The sequence below is a fragment of the Myotis nattereri genome (assembly GCF_964212035.1).
Source record: "Myotis nattereri genome assembly, chromosome: 1".
Lineage (NCBI taxonomy): Eukaryota > Metazoa > Chordata > Mammalia > Chiroptera > Vespertilionidae > Myotis > Myotis nattereri.
In genome coordinates this window covers 185914381-185937773 of record NC_138075.1, presented here as the reverse complement: position 1 = coordinate 185937773, position 23393 = coordinate 185914381, and the positions used below count along the sequence as shown (strand labels likewise).

General features: G+C 40.0%; 1 protein-coding gene across 1 annotated transcript in view; it reads right to left on the bottom strand.

Moving 5' to 3' along the window:
- Positions 1-10609, bottom strand: part of GC (GC vitamin D binding protein) — a 40774-nt gene extending 30165 nt beyond the window's left edge. The window contains exon 1 of the mRNA XM_081099443.1: positions 10537-10609. Coding sequence (XP_080955569.1) covers positions 10537-10585 — 49 coding nt within the window. The 5' untranslated portion in view covers positions 10586-10609. The remainder of the gene's footprint in view (positions 1-10536) is intronic.
- Between the last annotated feature and the right edge of the window lie 12784 nt (positions 10610-23393).

The following is a 23393-nucleotide window of genomic DNA, read 5'->3' as shown; positions in this document are numbered from 1 at the left end:
GGCTAATCAGGGCTATATGCAAATTAACTGCCAACTATGATTGGCAGTTAACTGCCAACTAAGATTGGCAGTTAACTGCCAACAAGATGGCGGCTAATTTGCATATGTAGGCACAATGCAGGGAGGCGAAAGGGAAAGCAGGAAGAAGCCCCCTGCCACTGACAGTGATCGGAAACCCAGGGGGGAGCTAAGAGCTGGGGGGCAGGGCAAAGGCGGCCCTGGGGCCGCCTTTGCCCTGCCCCCCAGCCATGATCGGAGAATCAGGTGCCTTTGCCACCCTGGCCAGTGATAGCAGGAAGTAGGGGTGGAGCCAGCAATGGGAGCTGGACACGGTCGAAGCTGGCAGTCCCAGGAGCTAGGGGTCCCTTGCCTGGGCCTAAAGCGAAGCCCAAGATCGCGGCGCCCCCCCGCTGCCACTGCAGGTCCCCGCTGCCCGGGCCAGACGCCTAGGCCAGAGGCGTTAGGTCTGGGCAGGGGCGGAGCCTGCAACTGCGGGGAGCTGGGGGTCCCCTGCCCAGGCCTGACACCTCTGCCGGAGGCCTCAGGCCTGGTCAAGGGGCCGATCCAGTGACTGGTGATCGGAGGGTGATGAGGGTCAACTCCTCTGGCTGAGGCATCAGGCCTGGGTGGGGGGCTGAGCCAGCAATCGGAGGGGTCTGGGAGTCCCCTGCCCAGGCCTGACATCTCTGTCAGAGGCGTCAGGCCTGGGCAAGGGGCCGATCCTGCGATTGGAAGGTGATGGGGGCCAATGCCTGAGGGCTCCCAGTATGTGAGAGGGGGCAGGCTGGGCTGAGGGACACCCCCCACCACCACCCAGTGCACGAATTTCGTGCACCGGGCCCCTAGTGAAATATATAAAAAGGTAACACTGCTCTTACAAAACCTACCTGCAGGGGGAGCTGTTGCGCCATTTGTCTTCCAGGTGGAAGACTCGAGATATATCTCTGATTTAAAAATTTTATTTATCCGAAGAGAACATATACTGTTTATAAGATTAGCAGGCAAATATGCTAATCATTTTCTCATCTTCCAAAAAACAACAAATACTGAAGCTAATTTGCAGTGTGATTATTACAAATTGATTTCTATTCCATGGAGTACTGCTTAATAAAATTGTTTTTCATTCCAGTTGAGCAGACGTTGATTCATATAATTAAATTCTATCTTGAACGAATTGTAAATGGCATCCTGTATTCTTTAATGTGCCACGTGGTTTTAAAGCGGGCAATCTGGACTTTGACGTGGCTCCAGTAAATATTGGCATAATCTCAGTGACACTGGTGAAATATTTTTCACACAGTGACCTTTCGGCATTAAATGTTTACACATTTCATTAACAGAATTTTTCGTTTTTGCAATAACGTGTCACATTTCTACCTATATTGTGCAACATTCTGGTAAGTCATGTCTCATTCTGGAATTTTGAAAAGAAGTTAGATTTACTTTCAGAAAATCTGCCGTGCTCCATGCAACTCACCTCTTCCAATACAGCTGACAATATTCATGCATGCATGCAGCAGACATGCCTAAAAGATGTACTCTGTGCCAGACATGGGGTACAGTATTGAATGTACAAATGAAGAGCAAAATAGACACATCTCTGCCCTCACGGAACTGCTAATCTATTGGGGATAGACAATAAGATACTGTCTTGGTACAAACTCCACTTTAAAAAGGTATTTTGAATGCTTTAACTATTGCTGTTATAATCTTTCTCTGAAAGCAACTTGATCCCCTAGAAAAGCTGTTTGTATACCAGGAGCGATCAGTGGACCCTAAATAACACTGAATTGAATACATGCTGATACAGAAAGCTGGGAATTGTCTTGTGTTGCTGTTTTCCAATTTTGTTCAGAAGAATCATGGGGTTTCAGAGCCCTGCTGGGCATTTTATATTTTTGCAATTTCATTTCTGTGGCATTTTTATTTCTGTTCTACGCTGACAGGCTCGGCTATGTCAGCAAAGGTCAGTATATTTGCTTTTGCTTTTTAAATTTTATCAATAAGATTCTGGTTTGCAGTGCTTATTAAGCAGTTGGACTAGATATTGGTGATTTCAGAGTAATGATTTTATTTGAGAATTTCAACATTGCTGGCCTGGTTTAGGAAGCTGACCTGAATATTGGAGCTAAAGAAAATTATGAATGTATCACTAGAAACGTTTTCTTCAATGAAGAACTAGCAATCAAGTTAACATTTATTTCCATTTCGGGCTTTTTTCTGTTGGTTTTATCTTTATATGTAACATTACTCTGGTTTTTCATATTGATATTGATGTTTGCAGGCAGGTGTGCACTTTTCTGAGTTTGAATCCATGGGAAGGAATTCAATTCTTTTAATACTAAATCTAGAGGTTTATATGACATCTGCCGATTAACTACTCTAGAGGAAATTAAATGTACCTCTTAGTATTCCATCAGTGGAACAAATGGGGCCTTTTTTACAGATCTTGAAAATTTTAAAACAGTAGAATATATAGAATAAATGGGTTAGTTGCCCAGCTGCAATAGTGACTTGATAGCCACTCAGACTAATGTCTTTGGGTTCATCATGGGTAGTAGCTTGTATAGATGATATATTCACCAAAGTCCTAAGGAGGCATTGTTTTTCCATGCATCTCATTCCACCTCCCATTCCCTTCATAAGTTGGGCACTTTTTCACCCTGCAAACGCATCTGTGGATGACAATAAGGGAGTAAATTTGGGATGGCTGAGGCTGATGTCCCCTGCATCCTGACTTGGGAAACTTAGAATGCATTGCAGGGGTGCAGGGCTTAGTTTTTTAAAGCAATAGAAGAATAAATAATATCAGGATAATGGTTCACATTTGAGTACCAACAATTAGTCAGGCAATGTTCCAAATATTTTACATATTATCTCACTCACAAAAATCCTATGAGATTCGTAGTTATCACAGTTCCCTTCCAATATTTACTACACATTTTTTTGTGTCAATTTAAGAACTTCAGCTCTGTGTATAAATTGTTTATATGGAAAATTGTGTTAACATCCAAATAAGCAACATTAACTTTTTGGAGCGTATTTTATCTGTGGGTTTGAGAATTACTATTAGAATTCAGTATTCTGTTTATGGTATTGAAAGATTCTTTATTATTCCTGCCCTTCTGAGGTCTTAATTTGTAATTACAAGTCCTGGAAAAGTTCATTCTTCCTCTTCATATTCCCTTTATTTATTTATGTTTTTAAAGATTTGTTATTGATTTTTGCAGAGAGAGAGGACGAGAGAGATGGGGGAGAGAGAGAGAGAGAGAGAGAGAGAGAGAGAGAGAGAGAGAGAGAGAAGAGAGAGAGAGAAACATTGATGAGAGAGTGAAACCTCAATCTGCTGCCTCCTGCTTGTCCCCTATGAGGGATCTAGCCCACAACCCAAGCATGTGCCCTGACTGGGAATTGAGCCAGGAACCTTTCAGTGCACAGAATGATGCCCAGCCAACTGAGCCACACTGGCCAGGGGAATATTCCCCTTTTAAAGACAAGGTTGTAAGGATTGTTAAACCTTACAAATAGAAAGGTGAGCAGGATGGCTGAAAGCCTGTCTAGTGCTTTGGTTTTTGTGTAGACAGGGACATATAGGAATACTCACTAGGTACTTCCAGGGGTGGGCAAACTTTTTGACTAGAGGGCCACAATGGGTTCTTAAACTGGACCGGAGGGCCGGAACAAAAGCATGGATGGAGTGTTTGTGTGAACTAATATAAATTCAAAGTAAACATCATTACATAAAAGGGTACGGTCTTTATTTTTTTTTTTTTAGTTTTATTCATTTCAAACGGGCCGGATCTGGCCCGTGGGCCGTAGTTTGCCCACGGCTGAAATAGACCTTAAAAAGCAGGCCAATACTAAAATTTTCTTTAAGTAAAATTATCTTACTTTCTATAGAAATTCACTTAGTGCAACAATCATATTTTTAAATCTTGTGTGCTTGGCATTATTCTGGACACATGAATTTTGAAAAAGCCAATTCACTAAGCATTATGAAATCTGAAGAAAGTATCATTCAATAAGGAATGGCAAAGTCATATTTCCATATTATATACATTTGAGTTGATATAAACAGGAAGTACTGCTAATTCTGCTTCATTGGCTAGTTATGGACTCTTTTTTAAAAAAAAAATTTTTTTAAATGTATTGATTTATTTTAGAGAGAGGGAAGAAAGGGGAGAGAAAGAAGAAGGAGGGGAGAGACAGACATAGAAAGTGAAACAACAAGAGATACAGAGAGAAATGTTGATTTGTTGTTCCACATATTTATGTATTCATTGGCTAATTCTTGTGTGTGCCCTGACTGGGGATAGGACGATGCTCTAACCAGCTGAGCTACTCAGCCAGGGCCTGCACTCTATTCCTTGACTAAAATAATTTAGAAAATGTTGGACACAGATGATTTTTCTTTTCCTATCCATCCACACATTACAATGGCTATTAAAACTGTATGATTTCTATTTACTCAGTTAACCCAGTGTCAAGGCTATATTATATATACTTATCACTGTCTGTCTCCATTATCATACATGTTTTTTATCAAGAAGATACCTTGAACCATTTAAATGCATTTTTAAGTCCAACAGGTTACCATAAATGGCATTATTTTGTAAAGAGAAACTTCCTTTTTAAATGTTAGTAATCATCCTTTTCTATTATTAATAAAACTAGGGGCCCGGTGCATGAAATTCGTGCACTGGGTGTGTGTGTGGGGGGGCGGGGGAGTGTCCCTCAGCCCAGCCTTCCCCCTCTCACATACTGGGAGCCCTCAGGCGTTGACCCCCATCACCCTCCGATCGCCTGATCGGCCCCTTGCCCAGACCTGACGCCTCCGCCAGAGGTGTCAGGCTTGGACAGGGGACCCCTATCTCCCCCCGATCACTGGCTCTGGCCCCCGCCCAGGCCTGAGGCCTCTGGCCCAGGAATCATGCCTGGGCAGGGGACTCCCATCTCCCTCTGATCGCTTGCTCCACCCCCCGCCCAAGCCTGACGCCTCTGACCCAGGCTTCAGGCCTGGGCAAGGGGACCGTCATATCCCCCCAACCCCCGGCTCTGCCCCCCACCCAGGCCTGATGCCTCAGCCAGAGGAGTTGACCCTCATCACCCTCCGATCACCAATCACCGGATCGGCCCCTTGACCAGGTCTGAGGCCTCCTGGGCAGGGGACCCCCAGCTCCCCGCAGTTGCAGGTTCCGCCCCTGCCCAGGCCTAATGCCTCTGGCCTAGGCGTCCGGCCCAGGCAGCGGGGACCTGCAGTGGCAGCGGGGGGCGCCGCGATCGTGGGCTTCGCTTTAGGCCCAGGCAAGGGACCCCTAGCTCCTGGGACTGCCAGCTTCGACCGTGCCCAGCTCCCATCGCTGGCTCCACCCCTACTTCCTGCTATCACTGGCCAGGGCGGCAAAGGCGCCTGATTCTCCGATCATGGCCCCAGGGCCGCCTTTGCCCTGCCCCCCAGCTCTTAGCTCCCCCCTGGGTTTCTGATCACTGTCAGTGGCAGGGGGCTTCTTCCTGCTTTCCCTTTCGCCTCCCTGCATTGTGCCTACATATGCAAATTAGCCGCCATCTTGTTGGCAGTTAACTGCCAATCTTAGTTGGCAGTTAATTTGCATATAGCCCTGATTAGCCAATGAAAAAGGTATCGCCGTACGCCAATTACCATTTTTCTCTTTTATTAGTGTAGATTATTTCTATAAATGTTTTACAAGGCCCAAACAATTCTATAGTATGTAATTATTATGCTGAAGTACCAACAAATTTTTTTTCCTTAATGAAATACAATTGTCCAAAATCCAGTGAGAAATTGAAGACTCATTATCAGGCACTATCCATGCAAGAATGGCAAACTCAAAGGCCCTTAGGATCGAGGATCCAAGAGAAGAAAGGAAAATGCCCAGTGTTGTTTCCATGGTTCTAGTAAAAAAGGATCTAGACTAGGGATGGATTTGTATTGGACAGCCTGATCCCTGTAATCTCACCAAAATAGTATCCTGATTTGTAAAAGTATAATCAGTTCATTTATGGACTCCATTTATCACATATGCCAAGTTTTTATTGTATTTTAATAATATGAATTGGTTGGGCAAGGGATGGGAGGTAAGGGTTAGAGTAGGAAGCCATTACAATCACCCAGTAAAGGGGAATGAGGGCCTGGATAAGGACAGCGTATGGAAACGTCAGTGGAAACACAGGTTTGAGTGGTGTGCTCACAGGCCTGGAGAGCCAGGCATATGCCGGAGGTAAAGGAGGAGGCAAAAAGGATGCTGAGGAGGTTTCTATGGTCGAATGCTTTGTACAAGTCTGAGCCACTTCAAGGCTGAAATTTACACAGTGTGGAAAGATTGAATAGGGCTAATAAAAATGAATTTAAAAATCCAAGAAGGCTGTACAGGACTGAACATAAATGATTCCGATAATGTGGTGTCAGGAAAAAAGGGAAGTTAGTAGACAGAGCCAGTTTTATGGGATAGCGATGGATGGGTTTTTGGACCAGCTGGATGATTCATAGTAGGCAGCATGAATTTCACTAAATTCCCTATATGTTGGTGTTAGTGACTGGTTATTTCTCTTGGCTTTTAGTGAAAGATTTTGAGGTATCTCAAATAAGGGCAGCAGTGATAACATTGCCTTGTGAACCCAACTAATAAAATTCTGGTTCTGCCCAAATTCTACATTTTATATTCTACATTTTAATTTGTTACAATAAACACATGAACAGCTGGGGATAGGGTCAGATGATGAGTGCTAAAAAATAAATAAAGCATGGTACAAGGACAGAAGAAAACGGAGTGGTAGGTGCTATGTGAGATAGGTTACTCAAGGAAGCCATCTTTATACATGAACTTGGAGCAGACACCTGAAGGGAGTGAGGAGAGCCATGTGGATACTGGGGATCAGTGCTCTAAGGGGAGGGAGGAGCTAGTGCAAAGCCCTGAAGTACATAGAGAGGGGGATAGTGTGGGGGCCAGTGTGGCCAGAGCAGAGTGAACTGGGGGGAAATTGGAGAGAGAATTGGACAGCAGTGGGCAGAATAACAAAGTTAGGTGACTGTAGATTCTGGGGGAGAGGGTAATCAACTCTTTTTAAGGAGTTTTAAAATCTCCTTCCCCTAGAGATTAATCTTATGGCCTTTTAAAGAGTATGCACACTTGTCCCTAATCCACACACATGATGGTGAGTGGAAACCTCGCATTGCACCTCAAAACAGTGAAGTGTGACATTGCTATTGATTTCTGGGGAGGTTAACGTTGCCTTTGATGGTGAAGTTACCTATTTCTCTGGCTTCAGCTGCTTTCCTGTTCGCTCTTGGCTAAAGCCTCTTTTATGCTTTTACTCTGGACATGCTGGTTTCTAGCTCAGGACTTTTGCACCTGCGTTCCTTCTGCTTGAAACTCACTTTTAGCTCTTTAAACAGCTGTGTCCTTTTTGTCACATAGTTCTCGCATTCTACATCAACTCCTTAATAACCATTATGTAGGTTTGGCAGAAAATTTATAAAGATATTTGGGAAAACAGAGAGGATATCTACTTATCCTAAATTATTTCTGTCCAGCATTCTGTACAACTGTGTTCCTGAACCAAACTAAGGGCAACTTTAATTTTCAAGTGGTTACTGTTAAAGGGGCAGGCAACTTGTAGAAAAGAGAAGCGAGGTGATTCAGTGGTGGCTTGGGAGATTGGGAAAGCCCACACTGCCTAGGGCTGCTTTAAGAGGCAAATGGAAGAAGGGGAAATACAGCTTACCCACGACTTTCTTGCTATTTGGTATCATGGTTAGTAAAAATATATATGCTAAGAATGAAGTGCTTGATGCAAAAATGAAAATATTCATAGTAAATATCCTGTTCTTGCCAACAGCTCTTATGAACTGCAATAACATACTTCCGGTTAGCATTATCTCCTTTTAATTATATAGCTGAGTCAGCAGCCTTTGCTTGGATTTTGGGAAGAGGGGAAGGTACATTGTAGATTAGCACTACATTCATCTCAGTCCCAGGGAAAGAACCCAGGTGGAGGCAACTGGCAAACACTGTTGTTTTGTTTTTAAAGGGGTAGGTATATTGGGTGTTTTCTTATGACTCCATCCAGATTCTGTGCATCTCCCCAGAAGCACAGAAGGGTTTGTGGACTGTATCCCCAGTGCTGTTGGGTAGGAGAGGACTAGCCTAACTGGAGCTGATGTTCATGCTGAGCCACAGCAGTATCCATTACAGACCTGAAATATCCAAAAATGCTCCCATAGGATATAGGCAATTTAGGGAAAAGCCAATACATTTGGGAAACTCTGGATTAAGTAAGGTTTCTTTCTTACAGGACTTCTCAGAACCTTTAGGAAAACAAACATAGTGATTGTGAACCAACCAAGAGGGACTAATGTATAGCTTGTTTCTTAAATGTGTTTGACCATAGAGACTTTTTTCCAAGACGAGTCTTGAGTGAAATACTTTTAGAAAAGGTGGTCTAGAAAATGCTGTGGGTGGTCAGTTAGCTATCTAGAACTGTAACAGGCAGAGAAAACTGCAGCTCTAACAATCCTCCACCATCCAAAGTTCTCTCAACTCTTTTAATTCATATACTTTGCAATTTTCCCCCAAGGGCACACTTCTAGCTTCCAGGTATATTGCTGACTTAGTATTTGGGGTTGGGGAACCTTTTTTCAGCCAATGGCCATTTTGATATTTAAAAGGTTATTTGGGGGCCATACAAAATTATCAACGTAAAAATTAGCCTGCTGTATTTGGTCAAACATTTAATTAATTCACCCCTAATGCCTTGGCAGGACCAGACCAAATGATTTCATGGGCCTTATATGGCCGGCGGGCTAGCCGTTCCCCACCCCTGGAATAGAGGACTGAAGGGTCAGGACCCCTATAGCCAAATATTAAACATTGGTTACTTGCAAATGTATTATGTATGTCTCAGGGAATATTGTCAAACCTATGGCACCTGCGTGACGTGAAGTTTAGACCTTCAAGCAAGCTGACTTTAGCATCCATTTCATCAGAGTCAGAGGATGTTGAAGGATGTTGAAATAGAGGCTGCAGAATTCTCTGTTATCCTTCAAAGGACACTATAACTCTTTTAGGCGAAGGCAATGTACACTTACTGAGTCAGCAGTCCGACACGGAGACTCATGTCCCACCTTATAACATCCACATATAATTCCAGGTCCTAGCCATTACTGAACCTTCTGGTGTTTTGAACATCCTGATCAACACTGCTGCAGTAGGCATTTTCAGGTTCAGATCTACTCCAGGGAAACCCTGGGGCAAAGGAATAAGCTTTCAGGGTTTCTTGGGTGTTGGCCTATTCAGAGGTCTCTTAGGGGACACAATTTATGTTACTTATTTATACCCCAGTACATCTCAGACTTTGTAGTCTTACATAAAGACCCATAGCTTACTTAAAAATCTATTGGTGAATGAGACAAAATTTGTACAACAAAAGTAAGATCAAGGAAAAGTTAATGTAAATAGAATAAGTCAGGAGTAAGATTATTCATGTCACATTTAATACCAATAATTCCTAGACTATACACATTTTATTCCACAGGTTAAATACATTACTAATATGAATATTAATGTATCACTTCGGTGAGACTGACAGTACTAAGTGAAAACTAATTCCTCAAAGCTGGATGAATGCAGATCCCTTACAGGTACTTAGGCATCATCCAGAAAAGTAAATTGAAACTGATTATGGAAATTTCCCAAGCTGAAAATTTTAGGAAGTTGTATACTTCAGATAATTTCAACCTGTATCATTTAAAAAGATTTTTAAACATTGCTAAAAGATGAAGATACTATTTGAAAAATAATCTTAATAAAATATAGCTCAATTATCTTTTGATAATCATGTTTCATGACCATTAAATTGTTTTATGTGGGATATTTTAGAAACTACAATGTATTTTTAAATATATGTATGGGGTTCCTTTAAGAGACTCAAATCTCAGTTGACCTCATTGATATGGTATATTATGCTCTCAGTGGCAATAAATATTTAAAATCTGAAAAAAGTGCCCATGGATGGATAAAAGCCTCCATTTGCATTTCTTCTATTAACTAAAACGATTCTAATTTTGCCCTGGCAGGGTAGCTCAGTTGGTTAGAGCATCGTCCTGACACACCAAGGTTTCATGTTCAGTCTCAGGTCAGGGCACATACAAGAATCAGCCAATGAAGACATAAATAAGTGGAACAACACACTGATGTTTCTCTCTCTCAAATACATTTTAAAAAAATATTCCAACTTCAAAACATTCTCCGCAGGTCTTGGCGATCAGAAGAGCAGGGAAGGATAATTGACAAATTACATACTTTTTCTTCCTTTCGTGAGATTGTCTTGATGTCTTGGCTATTCCAGCTGAAAGCTCTAGGCCCCATTTCAGCTCGGATTAACCATGCTTTGATTCGTCTCTTCCTAACATCCTCGCCAATTACTCTGCTTTTCACCTTTGTATACTTTTTTAAAGTGGCGACAGACAGTTAGACTGGTGAGAGTTCTTGTAAATGGTCCCAGCACGGGAAGTCTCACCTCTTTCCAGAGCATGCACGGTGAGCAGGAGAAACAGGATCCTCTTCATTTCCCGGCTGGCAAGTCCTGCGGCACCCTGTTTCCTGCAGGTAACCCAGAAAAAAATGGCAGCTAAGCGTAACCAGTTCCCTTTTAGTAAGCTTCCCGACTATGAGCTAATCAATCATTAATCTCTATACAGAAGCCAGGGCATCCTTGGCCCACAGAGATAAAATAATATCAATATCAAGGTAAATAGACACCCTGGGGAAAATGTGACACATGACAGCATTTTTAATCATTAACTTGGTCAAACTGCAGAAGAGTCAGTGTATACATAGCTTACTTTCCACTGCCGCTTTTTACTAAAAATTTCTAGTGCGTTAGTGGGCACATTTCCCCTTCTTTATAGAGCTGCGTGCCTCTCTTGGACATCTCTACCCTTTTCCTGTGTGAATGGAACCCTGGAGGTTATTTCTCTCTTTCTATCTCTCCCTCTCTCCATTCCTCCCTCCTGCCCCTCTCTCTCTGTTTAAACCTACTACAAATAAGTATTACCTCAAAATATTTCACATTAGGTGTTTTAAATAATAAGAAAAAAGAGTGAGAAGCCAATTTATCATAATTACTCAAATCCATAATTTCAATGCTATACAATTTACTTAAGATGTTGGGATAGTACTTTATGTGCAATAATACACTTTTTTGAAGCAACCAACATCTTAAAAAAACAACAACAAAAAACCCCTGAAGTGAGGCAAATAACTGGAGAGGTTAAATGACTTGCCCCAACTCACAAAAGTTAATGGTGAATTTTGGACTTGTATGGCTAAGTTAAAGTTCTTTCTACTAACGCTATACAACTGATATATTGTAGGGTACTGTAACCAGAGACCTCACAGTGGCCATGGAGAACATGGGACTCAATATCTTCATTTTACAGAAGAGGGAACAAAGCCCCAGATAGATTCTGTGACTTGCCCAGAGAGGGCAGGTGTATTCCAATCATTCACCATCCTTCATCAGAATCAGGTCAGCTCCTGCTCCTTGCAGGGGTCCTCTTTTCTGGAAACAGGGTCAGGTAGGGTTGGAATATACAGGCTCTAGAGTCAAATCCTCACCCAGCCCTTATTGGCTGTGTAACCTTGGGAAATTATTTTCTCTTTCTAAGCCTCATTTTTCTCACAGACCCAGTGGTGATAACTCAGTATTTTTTGGTCACAAGATTATTGTGAGTTTCAGACAATCCATGTGCAGATTTACCATAACATCGAACACATGATAACATGCATTGATGTCATCAGTAGTCTTTATTCTAGTTATTATCACTGTCTTCACTGACCTTCCAAATTGATATCTGAGAAGATCATTGGAATTAATGAAACTTAGAAATATCACAGATAAGTGACCTAGAAATCCATGAGAAATTTAGTGGCCAAGGATTAACTATGTAGGCAGAGGCCATCCAAATCTCAATACACTGCACAAAGCAGTTACCGTTTTAGTGAGATCCTCCATCTACATTGAAGATACTTGGGTGTTAGGTTCAGAAAATAGAGCTCATTTAGTTGGTAGCTAAGCAAAGCAAAGGTATCCTGTAAGGTCAATGGCAGCCTGTAACGTAAAGGAGATCTTGCGAGAGGAAATAATGGGCAAATAGTTTTGTTGTTAGGATCATCTTCCTGCCTACAAATATAAACTTTTTCCTTTGCTAAACTTCTGGTTTACTGTGCAAATTAATTTAAAAATGTTTTAGTTTTACTATAAAGTATTTGGAAACAAACTCTGAACATGTGTCAGAGTTTAAAAATAATTAAGAAATCCAGAACTCAGAGAATAACTGTTAATACCTTATAGTTTTTATTTTTATTTAAGATAATACAATATATGTACTTCGTAGGTTTTTATTTAGCAGTTAAAATTTCAGTCATCTTCTGATGATTAATTCATTCAGATATACAGCTAACTTTTCCCTATGATTTTGCTAAAAAGTTTAAGTCCAGCCTGTTTTTTTACTTTTAAAAAATTATGACTTTATCTCTGCTTTTGCAACAACATCTACCACTTTGGTTTAATGATAAGTTGCATGTAGCAAGAATTGCAACATCTCATTTAGGTGTACTCTTGAGAAATCTCTACACTAGCTGACAAGTGCATTCTTTTGGCTGAATTTATCTTTTTCTAACTGAAAATTGGCACTCACATGCTAGTAGCTAAATGGATGAACCTTTTCTCAGTCCTATTTATGTAATTCTCCTTAGTTTTTCAAATGTTGATTTCTTGTATTGATACTAAAACTGGGGGAAAAATTATAATTGGCCTAAGTGAAAAGTCTCATGTTGCAATGACTACTCTAGTAAATTAGATGAAAGGGGAAAAACAAATAAAAAAGACCAAGTCCAATATTCTGACACTATGTTACAAGCCATACTTGCAGCAACTCAGAAATTTATTACAGAAATAGATTTTTAAAGAATTATTAAATATTTAAGCTGTGGGATTTTGTAGGAATTGTTTAGCACATGAAGAACTGATTTGAAGTGGTCTTCCTCTTCTTTATCTTTCTTGCCACTGGCTTCAGAAGAAATTTAGGGTGTTTCCCTCCTAAACAAGGTGAGTTCTAGGCAAAATCATGAAACAAAGCCCATCTTTGGTTCTTTTCCTATCACATTTTTCTCTTCCTACCAAAGCTGCTTAGAAATTCTTGCATTATAGTATTGCTGCCCTGTATGTGGTGAGTCTTTTTTCTCTGATTTTATCCAAGATCATCACTTTACCTTTGGTTTTTAATAGTTATTCTCTGTATATAGAGTTCATTTTATATCTGTCTCGATAAGTATTCATTAAACTTGTATCTATTATGTCTGTGTTTTTCTCCAATGTTGTAAAATGTTCAGCTGTTGTTGTTGAAGGACTTTTCCGTGTCATTCCCACGCTTCTCTTTGGGACTTTAATCACACATGCTCCCAGTAGTTTATTAGACTATTTGATATTATCCCACATGTCTCTGAGATTCTATTCAGTTTCTTTAACCCTTGTCCTCTCTGTTATTCAGTTTGGATAATTCCTATTCATTAATCTGAGTTGATTCTTCTTCTAACATCATTCAATGAATTCAGCATTTTTCAGATTTAGAATTTCTACTTGATAATTTTCATAGTTCTATGTTGCAGCTGAGATTTGGTTTATTCATTAAGACTATGATTGCTTTGAAATTTTCAAACATATTCTTTAGATCTCTTTACATAAAAGCTTCTTTGTAGTCTTTGTCAACTGTATACTATGTTTGGGTTATCTCAGAGTTGATTTTTATTGACTTATTTTTATCTGAATTATGGGTGACATTTTTATTTCTTTTCATCTTTGGTAATTTTTGTTTCTTTTCATATTTAGTAATACACTGGACAAGCAATGTGAAAACTTGACAGTTTTATATGTTTTAATTTTTTTAATTCCCTATAACATAACAAGTGGTTTTTACATTGTTATTCTCATTCTTGATATTCCAGTTTAATTAGTATTATTCAGATATCCTTTTGACTGAATTGATTGGAGAACAGTCAAATTGCTACCCAGTTCAGTCACAAATATGTGACTAAGAAAGGGATCTGATGGATGCAGTTTTATGTTATACCTAAACTCAAATTTGATTGGGGGAAAAAAGAACTAGAAAAGTTGTTTTCTGGTAATAGAGAAACTTTTATTCTCATTCTTTTTCTGACCTACTTTCTTTAAAAAAAATGGAATCTATGCTTTTAGAAAGTTCACTTATGATTTTCACTTCAAATGTGGAGATTTTAAACAGGAGGTTAATGCATAATTAATGGTAATAGATAACTTTACATCTTCCTTTTTTGTTGTATTCAAGTTACTTCCATGTGAATGCTATACAAAGTTGCACTCTGAAAAAGGAGAGTCCAGTTAAATATAAAAGAATACAGTGCAATACAAATACTGGCAATGTATGTGTGTGTGTGTGTGTGTGTGTGTGTGTGTGTGTGTGTATATATATATATATATATATATATATATATATATATATATATATAATTTGTTTTACTTTGAATATCTGGGACTCTATTGCATTTCCACAAAGAAAATTTGGTGTAAATTTATAGCTCTTAGAAAAAAAGTTTTTTAAAATATATATTTTTGGGGACTCTTTCTCCCTCCCCACCTGGGAGTCTGTACTTGTTCTTTAATAAATTTCCACCTTTGCTATAAAAATATATATATATATATATATATATATATATATATATATATATATATTTATGAATTTCAGGGAGAGGGAGAGAAAGATATAGAAACATCGATGATGAGAGAGAATCATTGACTGGCTACCTCCTGCATGCCCCCTTCTGGGGACTGAGCCAGCAACCCAGGCATGTGCCCTTGACTGGAATCGAACCTGGGACTGTTCAGTCTGCAGGCCAATGCTCTATCCACTGAGCCAAACCAGGTAGGGCGAAAAGAAGTTTTTATGACAATAAAAAGCATGGACTTTGGTTATAGGTAAATATGTGTATGCAAGCTTTACTAATTAACTCCAATGAATACAATGACAATGAGTTTAATAACAGTTCAAATGGAAAATTTATTTAAAGCATCTAGCCAAACACAAACATTCAATTCAAAATACACATACATAATGTAACTACTTTTTTTTTTTTTTTTTTTTAGAATAAACTGTGGTGTGTTTTTTTTTTTCTCAATCATGGCAAATTCATGTGTAATGTGTTAAATTTTTGATTCTACAAATTTGACTAATATAACAAGTCAGAAGAAGAAATAAAATAGTTTTTAGAAGGTAGGCATTTTATTTTATAACTTTATCAAATCTGTAGCCATGTGGCATAAGTATGGTAACACATTGTTCATATCTTATTTTCTGTTATAGTGCCAATTACAGTAATTAGACTAGCATTGATAACAGTATTTATTCATTCAAATATTTTTATTGATTTAGACACTGTTCTAAGTTTTGGGACAAAGTAATGAAAATGCAGACAAAAACATTTGCCCTCATAGAGTGTAATTCTAGTGAGATATAATAATAATAATGTTTTAATAAATGTTAAGTAGTTATATCTTAAGTAGTTGTATGTTAAGTAGTAATAATTGCTTTCTGATGTGAATGTTTTTAGTGGGTCTCTGCGGATGATTTATGCCAGGTTCACTGGTAGAAACCTGCTAAGTCCATGTACTTCTAAATTGTGTAGGGCATATTTATTCAGATACAATTATATAATTTTTAATTTTAAGGATAATTGAGCCACTATTTACCCAAGGAAAATTGTTTCATAATGAGCAGTCCACCCCAATGCAATTTGTTTTTTTAAAGTTTTGCACTTCTTTTATTAAAAAAGTCACTGACTACCAAAGAGAATTAGACTTGTGATTCTGCTGTATTATTTTTTCTTTTCTAGTCCATAAAAATAGTTCTAAATCACAAAAGTAAAAAGTAGAACAGTAATGGGCAGGAAAAAAAAGTAAATAAATACACACATGGATTTAGCAGCAGGTAGAACAGGAATCTCCACATGAAAAGTGTATAAACATTAGATGATGTAGCTCTTTTTTTGGTGGTAGTAGTGGAGGAGGGGTTGGCTAACAATAAGGAAAAGAAAAGAATTGCCATTTTTCCTTGTTATCACCTTTTTTTCTCTTTCAACACATATTACCTCCATGATATATTACCTAAGATGTGTACAATGCTGAAGAATGTACATTAATTTTTCTCAGATTACCCAAAAGATGGGTTATTGTTGTTCTCACATATGCATTATAAAGTTTACAAATAAGGAATTTAGAATTCCTACTAAGAAGATTCCTGATTTATTGTATAATCAGAGAAGTGGTGAAGATTATTTTCAAATATAATTTTTCTTTAACTATAGACTCCATGATTTGGGTCATTCTTAAATTTACTCCAAGGTTGTCAAATTCCAATGCAAACAGTTGGCATTTAACAATAATTCTCAATGAACTAGCCAAAAAAATGTCCAATACTGCATAGTCACATTAGTAATGGCTCTGTTCCTACACTATGGCTGTTGTGATCTAAACGTTCTTTGCTTAGCAACTTGGACTGTGTAGATTAATTAATACAACTATTTTTCCCCATTTTTTGAGGGGGGGGGTTCAATGTCATACAAGTAGGCAATGGATCCATATGCAATGCAGCTAAAAAACATTAACTAGGTGTGAGAGCTTAATATTTGCTATGTACTAAGCTGGATGCTTTACATAAAATTCCTCATTTAATCTTTATAAGGGCATGTTAAGAATGTGATATCCCCTTTCTTATAGGTGAGAAAACTGAGTTTTGGTTTTTTCTAATAGTCTACTAGTAAATTTTAAAATCAAGCATTTTAAGACAAGTGCTCTGCTATCAGCAAGTAAGCAATGACTGTAAATGAGACATATTTTCCATATGACTATTTGCAATTATATTTAGCACTCTTCTGGCTATTAAAATGCAAGTTCATTAAAAAGAACTGAATTAAGAATAGCTATCAAGAATGGGAGATTTTGATACATTTTTTGATAGTAAAAAAGGGTTGCATACTTGAAAAAGACATAAAATTAGAAGTTGGCAATATTGATCTTGGGGTCATTGGCTTAGAGTTAAGCCAATTTAGCACTTTTCTCATAAAAAAAACAAACACACTTTATGGCTATAGTTTCAGCATAACTGGCCATGTTGGATATGCAAGCTTTTTGTCTTAAGAGGGATGAAAAAATTAGAGCACTATTGCCAACTCCTTTATCTCTACTTTATTTCAAATACATTCCAGGTTAACCTGTGCTAAAGAACAATCCCGGAGTCATTATTTAAATTTTCTATGTCTTCTGTAAATACAGGCTGGTTGAACCTATATTTGAGCCTTTCTTGGTCCCTAATGTCCGTCTGCTATTGAGACTTCATGGAGATTGACAGCCTGGAAAATGTGTGCTTCATAAAGCAGGATGAAATGTTTCAGTTCACTGTTACTTGATAGTGAGGGGTCCTATACCTACCTACTTAGTAGGTGAGATACATACTTTTTAATTTTATTCCATTCAGAATTCAACTGTGAGCAGCATTGCTCACTTATTAATCTGTTCTTTTACTCATGTTTCAATTTGTTTTTTACTCAGATATTTGCTCAGCACTTGCTATGATTAAACACGCCCTGTCCTTGGCCTCCTGGAGTGTACAGATTGATCCTGTTATGTATTTAACGGGGTGGGTGGTACCCTCAGCTAGTGTTTACCGGGCTCTTCAGACTTCCTTTCCTTTCAGGAACGTGACCTGCACTGGACACTGCTGGTGCCCTACATCATCCTTTCAGTGCCCCTCCCTCCCCAAACCCTCTGCTGTAGAAACTTGGTGTGAATAGGGGTAACCTCACAGCACCCCATTTAGGCTGCATTGTGGGTCTCTCCCTTTCTACTTCAGCACTTCTCTGCCACACCTGCTTGGGACACCTGTCCTGGATGAAGCTGGAGGGGTGAGAGAGTTATCACCCCCTGAGATAAGCCTGGACAATGGGGTGAGAGTTGGTAGGTAAATACTACTCTTTTCCATCCCCGGACAGAGAATTTTGAGGTTCTAAGTGGTTCCTCTGAGGGAATCACTTTAGTGGGTGAGCACATCCCACAATAAAACACATGCATGCAAGCTCTTTTGGTCTCTGCTTCTAGGGAAACCCAGGCTGGAACAGTTGCTATAGTAGTATTTTTCTAGCAGAACTCATGCTGGGATTTTGGAAGTGGTGACTCACTGGCCACACAGTGATCAGACACCACTGCTGGAGGTAGGCTGGTATAATTTTTGGCATGCAGTAGCAGCAGAGTAATTAAGAATTTGATGATGGGCTGAGAAGAGGTACAGGAGATAATAAGCCATTGGCTTATACCATCAATTTTCAATCGGTGTGCTGCTGCACACTGGTGTGCTCAAGAATTTTTAAAACATGCAATACCTGACTACGAAGTCAGGGGCACTGACCTCTTTTCCTTTAGATTGTCAATAAAAAAAATCCCAACAGCCAACACAACAATAGCCATCCAGCATTAATGAATCAAAATTATACCAATGTGTTTTGTTTTGTTTTTGTCAAACTGGCAAACAAATATATTTTTTGGTGTGCTGCAGAATTTTAGTAACTCGTTTATGTGTGCCATGAGGTGAAAAAGGTGGAAAATTGCTGGTGTATACCCTAACAATAGCACTGAGTGATATTGTGGCAATGATAATTGTGGAGTTGGCTAGTTTCGAACAGCTTTAGAAACCTTGAAAATGAGTGGTTCAGTTTTTCAGCCCATGCCGTTTAGAGAGCCTTATCTCCTCTAGTCATTGCACAGTCGCTGTCTTGTCCCAGGGTTATGTTAACTATCCTGTTCTTTGTAGCATTGTGGTCTGAAGACTCTGTATGTCTTCTCGACATTGTATACAATCATGCTTCACTCTGTTACCAACATCAGGCTAGTTGGACATGTTGAATGGGAATTAGGATGTTCTCTGATGTGTCAGCAGGATACAGGAGAAGCAGTGCATGAGGGATAAACTCTAGGAAGATTCAGGGTCCTGTCATATATGTGTAAAACGTTTAGAAGTCTATAAAAAAGAGACTCTGCACTGGGGATTCCTCTTTGGATTTTGGAGGTGGTATATAATGCTCTTGGGAATAGATCTCTGACCCATTTATCAGTGATTTGGTAGTTGGCTGGGTCTGCATGGGGTCAAGAGCAAGTGATGTCTTTGACAAGAAGCCAGCATACCAGCATGCAACTGGTTTGGGGTTGTCCTCCAGGGTGCAGTACATACACTGAAACAATGGTTTGTAGAGGGTGAAATATGGTGCTCTGTCCTCAATAACTAGATCACACGGGAATGAGAACCACAGGGAGGATTCGCTCCGCTCACCAATATCCCAAGTAACCTCTTAGAATCTGTGCTTCCCAGTTCTTGGCTCTGCTGCAATAGAGGTCCTGGGCCCTATCAGAGAAGTACTTCTACCAGAGGTAAGGATTCGGATGGCCAAACACCCTCTACTGCCTTATTCTTTTAACTCTTAATGCTGCTGAATCACCAGATACTATATGAAGTTCCTGTCTGGGTGGGAATGATTGATCCTGATCAACTAAGATAGAGATGTTACACGATAGGGACAAGAGCGGTATATCTGGTGTCCAGGAGAATATCTAGGTGCTTCTGTGCCTGGTCATCTATCTATAGACAGGTTAAACCACAATGGAGTAACAGAGGGCTTTGATTTCTCATGAAGGTCTAATGATCTCCCTAGGCAAGAACTCTGGTGCTACTGAACCGTTGCCCAAGGATTAGGGAAGTCTAAATGTGTGGTGGAGAGAAATGACAAATACCAGTGAAAGCCTCGGGAGGAGCTGTGGCAGCGACTAGAACGTGTCTCCTGGACATGCTGGATGTGATGCTGAGCTCAGGTGGATCTGAGCAGTGCAGGCAACTGTATTGAATGACTCCTGTGCTCTGCTCCCCAGTCTCAGCCCAGCTTTCTATTCCAGCTACCACAGTGGCGGCCCGCTACTGAGAGGTGTAACTAGATAGCACCTTACCCCAGCTGCACTGCTTATCTCTTGCTTGTTGCCCTGGTGCTTTTCTGTGCATCAGTGTAGAACATCGGCAAGGACCAGCTTAGCCATTCTGATGCGTACACCCAGCAGGAAGGGTGAGAGTTATTACCATCGGGCAGTTCTTGGCTGATGAGGATGGAGGCAGGTGGATAAACACTTCTTTTTTTTAACACTCAGATGGGCAAGTCTGCGATACATTTTATCTAGCTTCTGAGCTGCTACCCAGCATGACTGAGCCTCACAGAGACCGTCCGCCTGCTAACAGCCCCCAGAATTGTCTTCCCCTCCCTTCCACCTCCTGTTTCTAGGATTACTTTACAAAATAATGACATAACCGTGCACTTGACTCAGGTTCTGCTGCTTTGAGGGAGAGTAATGCAGGCTAAGACTGGAAGTGAGGGATGGCGGGGTAACGCCTGTGGCCAGGCTGGGAAGCACGGGAGATCCCTTGTGCGATTACTTATTCCTGCTCTGTTTGTTCGTCATGGTGGTTGTATAAACTTGGGTTCATATGGAGCCAAATGGAATGTGGAGCCACCACAAGGAAGCCAGCTGCTCTGCACGTGTAAAATTGAACTTCAGTTATGCCCTGAACATTTGGGGTTTGTTAGTGAAGTGGATTTAATAACAAGGAGTGACACGGTACAATATGAAGAAGGAACATAGCACTAATATCTCCCCTCCCAACCCTTATTCTCATCTCCAGGAAAAAGAAGTCTAAATTGTGATTAATTTTCCTTTATTATGAGTTATTTCAAACACGTTGAGAGATACAGAAAATCACCTAATTAAAATCCATGTAGTTGTCACATAAAATATGTGAAGCGCTTTTCTCTGATCACATTCTCCCACCTCTGAGGCAACCAGCATCACTTTTGTTCATCCAATGAATATTTTCATACTTTATCCTAAATGAATGACTCATTAAACAAGAATTACTGTTGTGCATGCTTGTATTCTTAAATGCCGTCAATACCTTAGGCTGCTTTTTGTGACATGCCTTTTCTTCCCTCAAAAACAAGGATTCTGCCCTGGCCGGTGTGGCTAAATGGTTACAGAGTTGGCCCATGGACCAAAGGTTCTGGGGTTTGATTCCTGGTCAAGGGCCTGTACCTGGATTGCAGGTTTGTTCCCCACCTCCGGTGGGGCTTGTGGGAGAGGCAACCAGTCCATGTGTGTCTCTCACATTCATTCTCTCCCTGCCACCCCCTCCCTCTCTGCCTCCTTCCTTCCCTCCCCTCTACTGTCTCTGAAAAGCAATGGCAAAAATAACCTCAGGAGAGGATTAACCCAAAACAAAAAAAATGCAAGGATTCTGAGATCTACTTAGGTCAAGACTAGTAACCCCTCTCCATTCATTTTCATAACTATGAAACAATTACATAGACATGCCATATTCTATTTACCCATTTTCCTGTCAGTAGACATTTATGTTTACAGAATTGAGCTGAATGCCTGAGCTGCTCTCCTGCTCCCCCGGGAAAGTAAAGAGCTCTGTGTTTTGTGCCCATTTAGGAGGATTATACCATTTATGTTTGTGATAGCTGCATCTGTGAACTTCTGGGGCTGATGCCAAACCCTGTTGGAGTCTGAGTGAGCTGGAGATGAGGCAGAGAAGGGCCTGATAGAACCAGTAAGGCTCTGAGTTGACTGGTTTGTGGGTTTGAAAATGGATGTATGTTTTAGAAGAATGCTTGGCCAAACATCAGAAATCCTCCCTTCTACTTACTGTTTTCATAAAGCACAGACTGTCTTTCTTAAAAGGTTCAGAACTCTAAGAGCTATCTGTTAGAGGCATTTATAACAGTTTTTTCCCCCCCATTCAAGATAGCATTAAATAATCACCCAATACCACTCCCATTGGGTTCTCAGGGCTCTGTTGTAAGGGCTCATGGTTTGAATTGTTTCAATGACTTGAACATGAATGGACACTCCTATGCCCCTCCCCTCACTTTAGGATGAAAGTCTAGAAATAAGAAGTTTGTATTATCAAGCTTTGTGGAGACAGCCAGGTCAGTGCTTCTCCATGAGAAGTGACCAGTCTTCATGTTTTATATGCACCTTGTTAGGAATGACTACTGTTACAACTTCTCTTTTTCTTACCTGGGACATTGATAGATGAATCTCATTTGTTTGATGATATATTAGAAAATGGAGCAAGCATGGAAATATTCCCATGATAGAGTGCAAGATGTAAATCTGAAAACTATGGTACATGTTTCCCCTTTTCTTCCTGAAAACCACACATAAATGACCTCCTGGGAGTGAAAGAGCCCAACGCTTGCTAGAACCATAACTCTGTTTACCCAGCCTATAAGTTTATAGGTGAAGCTATTTGTCACACACTGAATGGTCATAAACACCCACTTCCTGCCCCCACAGTATTGTTCCGAGTCCCTGGACACTTAGGAATTGGTTTCTCCTTTTACATCCAAACTAAATATAAGTAAAACAGAATAGTAACACTTTTGAACAGTAGGAGGATAAGGGGGAGGAAATAGATTGTAGTGCTTATAACAGAGGAACTAGAAAGGGTTGTCAGTAGATATTTTCCCCTCAAAAACTGAGAAAGGCTCTCAGATTATAAGGGACACCTGATGTGTGGGATTCAGCGATCTGTTTCCAGGCAGCACCCCAGGGAGGTAGCAGAACCTCAGATGGAGTCAAAAGCTGCTTACCAGGGGCCTGAGTCCCCTCACTGGCAAGGACCATGGTGCCCGAGAGGCCCAACTCTCCAGTGAAACAGCAGTGTTCCCTGCCGTATAGTGACTAGAGGGATGATGTGGGATGATGAAAGGTCCTTGCTGAATGTTTTGGAACAAATAAGACCTTGAAGTAATGATATAGCTTTACAGAAGGTCCCTCCAAGCTACAAGAGTGACGTTCTCACTGGTCAAGAGTGTGGAGGTTCAGAATAGATTTAATTAGATTTAGAGAAATAAACAAAACATCCCTTTATCTCTGAGAGCTGCAATAAATTTTATAGCTGTTATAGTTGAAAAGGATAAATGTAATAAACATGTCATTAAAAAGTTGGATATATACTCTGAAACTAATGGGCATTATTCCACTAGACTCTGGCTAATTAATCAGATTGGCACAGCCTCTGATCACAGTGACCAGCACATAGTAGATCAGATATTTTTAAAAAATTTATCACTGAGTCCTGACATTTCTACTTCCAGGGTGATGATTATATAGTGATGGCAATAGATAAACTTCATTGATGTCTTTCTCTTTGCCAGGGATGCATCTAATCACTTTACGTGCATTATTAT